This window comes from Limulus polyphemus, unplaced genomic scaffold (assembly GCF_000517525.1).
Source record: "Limulus polyphemus unplaced genomic scaffold, Limulus_polyphemus-2.1.2 Scaffold2785, whole genome shotgun sequence".
In the NCBI taxonomy this organism is placed as follows: Eukaryota; Metazoa; Arthropoda; class Merostomata; order Xiphosura; family Limulidae; genus Limulus; species Limulus polyphemus.
In genome coordinates, this window is record NW_013668395.1 from 13,882 (window position 1) to 20,883 (window position 7,002).

At 35.3% G+C, this 7,002-nt stretch overlaps 1 protein-coding gene across 1 annotated transcript in view; it reads right to left on the reverse strand.

The window, feature by feature from the left end:
* LOC106467896 (homeobox protein cut-like) overlaps positions 1-2,932 on the reverse strand; it is a gene marked incomplete at its 3' end in the record, with an annotated part of 13,342 nt that extends 10,410 nt beyond the window's left edge. The window contains exon 1 of the mRNA XM_013928281.1: positions 2,461-2,932. Coding sequence (XP_013783735.1) covers positions 2,461-2,932 — 472 coding nt within the window. The remainder of the gene's footprint in view (positions 1-2,460) is intronic.
* Positions 2,933-7,002: the final 4,070 nt, after the last annotated feature.

Sequence of the window (7,002 nt, forward strand, 5' to 3'; positions counted from 1 at the left end):
ATTTTTTTTGTTGTTTTCTGTCCCACTCTCTGACACCAATTTGTTATGCCTCCAGTCGTTACTTAATATTCCGTAAATTTGTTCCGACGAAACTTTAGCGACACAAGTCCTTTCTTAAATAAAACTGGTTTATTCTTTCCGAAAACAATTTTACCGATACACTTAATTTCAACAGTCGCTCTATAACAAACGCTAGAACGTCTCACGTGCTCGTGCTCGACAATACTCAATTACACACTCTCTGACTGCAGTTCCATTACTCATTACCTACACATTGTCCCGTCACGTTGTGACCATCTTATATATACCAGACTACCCCAATCTAGTAATCTCCCGATAAGTCACGAAGGTTCGAGAAAGAAGTGGCGTGATACTAGTCAATAGACTTTTTTGACGCAACACTATATTTTAACGAAAGCATATGGAGTCCCACGATCAACAAACTTAGAAGTTTTACACAACTACTTAAACATGCTAACACTATCAGGCAGACTCTTAGAAAACTCACTTCAATATTATAAGAAAAATGAACTGATGACCAAACTAGAGAGTTACATAATACATGATGAACCAATCCCTAAGTACCTCTTCCCTCTAAAAATCGTAAATAAGAATCTTACAGGCCAAACAGTGCTAGGCTAACTGAATCCTAGACACAAACGTAGCTCTATTTTAAAAGGGTTTTATGTGTAAAAATATGATTATGTGTATGTGTATGACTGCTAAACGGAACTATCTTGTGAACAACGGACTAATAATGCGATCATACATAAATGAAGCTAGTGAAAATATACGAGTTAATATTACCCCATGAATTGAACGTGGCACTAAAAGGACAATGGACAAAATGTAAATACTGTGAGTAATGCAACAACAAAGTAACAAGGGTTATTACCTAGGATTCAGTAAGAGTGCAAACAAAATAACAATTCCTGAGAGGGAGGAAGAGGTCTACGATGAACCTGACCCTCCTTGGTCCAAAACATGGACCGAATCCCGATGAAGATGATGACTCTCTGTCGCAATGTGAGGGGAGTGGGAGCACTGGGAAATATACGTTCCAGCCGCACTGAAAGAGTTAAAAGTGTGAAGATTTAATTCTGCATTAAAATGCCTATATATACATTTTGTGATAAAACCTACGTTTTGCATTTAAAACGACTTTAAGTTTGCACATTTTTGGACAAAGAGGTTACCAGGTAACACCTACTATAAAATCAACAAATTTTATTTCTAAAATGTTTAACATTTGGGTATTATTAATTACCTGGTGATTATTAATTTAAGCCATTTTGTTAAGTTCTTTTGAGTTCACGTACAATAAAAGCTAACCGTGCTGGTTCTAATTTTATGCAGCGCCTGATTAAATGAAGTAAAAGATTCAGCTGAAATTTGTTGATTTAAAGTAGATGACCTGACATGCAATATTTACTCAACATCACTTCCTTTAACTAATTTGCCACAAATTTCATTTTCTTTCCATTACAGTTAAATTTAGTGATTAAGGGTTTGAGATCACATGGCGTAGTAGACTGTACATCACGTCTTCAATATTAGCAACACCAATTACAGCTAGAGAATGGAGCTGGAAGAAGAATTTTAAAGATAAGGTCAAACACTGAAATAATCTACTGACTGAATATTCTAAAACAAAAAAACAGCGATTCTGCTGCATTTGAAAAAAAGAGACTTTTCTTGTGAGTTTATAAGCTTCCTCGTAGGGGTGAAATTCTATAAAAAAGTAGAGGTACTTAACTGGGTGAAGTGGAGATGTTTTTGAAAAAGAAAAAAAATTATGCGCAAACATAAAAAATGACAAAGCAGTTCAAATAAAGTTCGGTACTTAGTACCGACAGAATTTCACCCTGCTTCCTTGTTTAGCTTTACTTCTGCAGGTGATGTCTTTCGATGCAATTGCTTTGTTTTCTGCCAGCTATCTAGTAACCGCCCATTGTGAATTTTTTTAAGTGGGGCTTGTGAATAAGTTACAAACATTGTGTTGATGGCACTGTATATTTCTGGTTTGTTGCTTTCAGTTCATAGAAGATTTGCATTATAGTTTCCAGCTCCATTCTTCTGGGAAGCTTGAATGCTACACCAACCTTATGCAAAACACTTCTGCTCTACAAGATGGTAAATGATATATTTGGTATATGGACCATCTGTGACCAAGATGACAGATACTGTCCGCTATGGTCTTGAAATATGCAGTTACAGGCTTTTTCTGCTTCACCCTCTTTCAAATCTCAATTTTTCCAGCCTAAGCACAAATGTTTATTTAACATAATGAAGTCTGAAATATAGTTGTGATAAATTATTTTAGTGGTAGTTGTATTGCACCTGTCTACCCACAACTGCACCTTTTCGGCAATCTCCTGCTTGGTTGGGGTTTTCAGATTCGTCGTGGAGGTAGAATGCTTCAATTCAAAATATCAATGGCTCAGTGATAGAATGTATGACCTTCACACTGCAAGGCCCTAGGGAAGAATTTAATTGTAAATGCTTTTGGTGCTTTAAAACTGTGAGGTGTAATAGGGCTTACGTGGAGATACCTTCCCGTGACTAGACTTAAACAGGTGTTTTGTGTCTTTTCAATTTTATCTAGCCATATAGCACTCACATTGATCATTACTAGTGCATAATTCAGGATGGAATGGATAAAAATTTGGTAAAGCTGAAGTATGTGACCTTCTTTAGCTCTGTGTCTTGCTTCAACTATCAGTGCATTTATGCCTCTGGTAGTTCTGGCTAGCATAGTATTAATGTAGCTGGTGAAGTTAAGTTGTCCGTCAAAGGTTACACCCATATACTTCAATGTTTCTTCTAGAAGGATAGCAATACCTTCAAAGGATGTTGATGGTAAATTCTTATCAGCATATCTGTTGTTGAGTGTACAGAACATGGCTGTGGCTTTAGCAGGATTTATGACCATTTCTATGCCATTTGCTTACTCTTATAATGGATGGTTGCATCTTGCTTTCGATTTTAGCTTTGCTAGAGCCTGTGCTGCACAACAGAATGTTGTCAGCAAAGATCAACACATGCCATCTAGTTGGTCCGTAATAAATTCATCTGAAATTTTATTTTATTTACATTTTTTGTACTTTACTCTTAATTATTTCTAAGATCGACCTTACACAAATTCGGGTACTCGCCAGAAATAATACAGCATATGACCGTCCCATGTTGTTTCCCTAGGTTGCTGTATCCAGCTAATTGTCTATTTGATGAAAATATTAGTTTTGATATTAATTTTGATTAAAAAATGTTACCATCAATATTCCATTTCTGAATTTTTCCGACCTCACAAAAGGTTAACAAGGTATTTGAATTATATTAGATATTTTATTTGAAGAAGTAAGCATAGCTCTTATTCATCCATTACTTCATATCTCATATAAAATGTTTATGTTCAGTTTGTTTGCTGTTAGGCACAAAGCTACACAATTGGCTATCTATATTGAGCCTTCCACGGGTATTTAAACCAGATTTTTAGTATTGTAAGCTTTCAGACTTACTAATGTGCCATTGTAGGAGCTTTTATGATCAGATTTAGATAAAAAGTACAAGGTTATTATAAAGAAACCCCCATGACTTTAACTTAAACATATTTGTTCAAGGGAAACAAAATTTGAAAGAGGCACATTGAGCATCAAAAGTTTTATTTAGGAAAGTATTAGAATAGTACAGGGCATTTCAAACCCTTTTATATTGAACATCTAATTTTTTTTTCTTTCAAACTAACATTACTTTATTTCTTTCCCCTCTCTTGAAACAATAAGAGACTGGTGATTTGAATAAAATGCATGTCAATGTGCAGGACTTTGTGAAGAGCAACGAAAATTGTCCAAAATAGATTCTTGCGTCAGCTTTCTCTAAAGATAGGCATCATATGCAGATTGAAGATTAAAGAAAGCGTGCAGAACATTTTCTGTGAGAAAAGTTAAGCAAGTTCATCTTTCCGTCATTAAAGAAATTGATATGAAGAAGTTGAACTATTTCCTAAAACTATTTAAGCAAGTGGCCAATTGAAATGGTGTTCTCAAACAAGAACAACCCAAAGCTGCTCCTTTTGATTGTTAGACCATTGCTGGGTATGGTAGAATACTTGATATCACAACACTTAAGTCAAAGGAATATGATGGCACATTTGACAATACAAGGATTAGGGTAAAGAAATGTGATGGAACACTTGACATTACAACAACTAGAGCATAAAAGCATGTTAGTCACTTGGTTGTTGCAATGATTCAGAAAAGTTATGAACAAAGTCGTTTATTGGGCAGAATCTAAGCATGGTGATGAAAAGCCAGATGGAACAGATATTTTTATCAATAATTTTGTTGAAGGTTTACTAAATAAAATTCTGTGTCATAACTTAGGTTTATAAAATATTTATTCATCAAATGAGGCATTTTCATAAGTGGTTTTGTTCAAAGGAAAAATCCAGGTGGTGTCACACAATGCAGGGTCGTCATGGTGGCTTTATGTAACCACTGTTCATTAGTCCTGTTAATATCTTCAGTAAAATGAATGGTGGATTGAAGAAAGGAACAATAACAATAATTGTTAAAATAACAACAATAAATAGGTGTTTACACTTCTATAAACAAGCGTGCAAAGCAGATGACTTTTTTAGTTTACATCAGCACAACAAAAAACACTGTTTAGTTTTGTGGCATATCAGAAACCATCAACAATATCATTACTACAATCATAAGTTATCTGATGAAAGAAAACCAATTGGAAGATGGAAGGAGAAGTTACATCTTAATATGGGCTTTGTCCAATTCAATGGAAGATAAAACTTTTAGTTGATAACGGAGGATCAGCTACATGCTAATATATTTTGCAGGACAAGATTTAATCATCAGTGACACAAAGAGCTAATTTATACATAAACGGAGTTGTAATCTTTGGAAAAGTCTCTTAATGTTGCTAAAGCTGCAGTTGATTAGACGGATTAAGTTATACAGAAACTGACCAGTTCATTCAACAGCCTTTCAACAACTAGCAGTCATGGCAAAATTACTATTAATATCAATGAAAATGCCACGTTGGGCTGTTCCTTAATAAATTAACAAAACAACTGTTTAAAGTGGTTGAATAGAATGAAACATAAGACGTTTAGTGACTTGATAGATTATAAGCATCATAAGTCCTAAGAAAATTACTATATATCTTTCAGAGTACTGACAACTTTCAATGGCTCATATAAAGAACATTTGAATTATGATAAGCGAGAAACTCACGAAGTTCGTATTATAAGTTTCTGGGGGTTTGATAGATATTAAAACACCATAGTAACATTAATGAATAATACAGCTATAGTTTCAGAGCCGTTCTGGACAATACTAGACCTTGCTAAGATTGAATATATGTTCCTTGAAAGCAAGTGGTCCAATCATCGTAAAGCATGTGTACTTGTGGCGAACTGTTACCATAAAGAAGATAGGCACCCACAGTTGTATACAAGTTCCGTGAAGGCTGATAGTGTACTCAAGCAAATCAGTACGTTTCTCCTAGTAAAGGCAGTGAAATTCTTGACACAGTGGCATACCAAAAATGTTTGTAGACATAAGAATGGTGTCTCAGTTACGTCAATAACTGTAGGAAGCTTAATTGCTGAAATAGGTTGAAGGAGAATAATAATACATAGTTCTTAATAATTCAGTTGATTCACACACTACTGATCTCAATACATTTTGGATCTAGTATGAAATGATGGAGATGCTAAACTATTATTGTACTTTAGAGATGTCCTAAGTGGACACTAGACTTAGCCAGGGATGTAACTGATAATTCGCAAGCTTATGTGGCAGGGATGTTTAAACATTTCATAACGACTGGAGAACAAGACTCCTTGAAATGTTTTCACTTTAGATAATATATCATATTTTACTAGCATAAAACGCGTTTTATTCTATATAGGTGCAAGGACTACACAATTTTTGCAGTTAGAAGAAAGTATCATTCACGTGAAGATAAACTACAGCAACAGCAAGCTGTCCTGTCAATGATACCCCGATTACATTTTATACAAAACAGGTATCACGTGATCTGATACACAGATGTCTACTACTGGAGTCCATGCCCACAAATGCTCATTTGGTACAATAGACTTTACAGCCCAATAAATAATCACCCTGGTAATTAATGCAAGTCATACGTCGATGTGGCACGATTATAGTAAATTGATCAGTGAGCTGCTGGTGTAACATTGGCCACTATCAGAGCTACTTCTAATTCATGTACGTTACTTGGTAGACAATCGTGTTGTCAAACATGGTAAGTGTGCCTGACACCTATTTACTTGACACACTGTCTTTCTAGTAACTGAAAATGGGGACGTATATTATCATCCATTGGAAGAAATGTCTGACCAACTGCATACGCACCTATTTAGAAAATGCATCCCTACATCGTATGACATTCATAATGTATTGTGTTCGCACCAGTATTGAGACCTGACTAAACTAGTATTTCATCACTACATGCATGATTTCCTCGTGAAAACGAAGTTGAATCTAGTCCTGGTCGCTCTCCAAAATGCAACCATTCTCGCATCTGGCTGCAGTGTAAATTGTGATTCTCTTGGGAAAAAGATATTCACCCACATTTCTCTTAACCAATCTACATTTTCGTGACATCACTGAAGATGAGATTTTTTTGTCATTAGTCATTAGTCGTCTGGCATTAAGACCACCATTATAGAGTTTGATTCTGACTGCTTTTATACTGACTTGTCGTCCAGTTGCTGCTCTGAATTGTTAGTTCAGCTGGGAAGTAAAAGCCCACCAATTACATCTCGCTCATATTGTAAATAGCAATTAGTTTATGACCAATTCTTTAGCGTTCTGAGTGTTGTCATTCTACTAACTGTAGATTTATAGCCACTCTGCAACAACTTGTGCTTGATCGATTTTCTGCGTTGTTCAATTGTTTTATTTATACACTCTGCAATTGTTCAAACTGCTAACCGAGGTCACTCTGTGTTTCTTT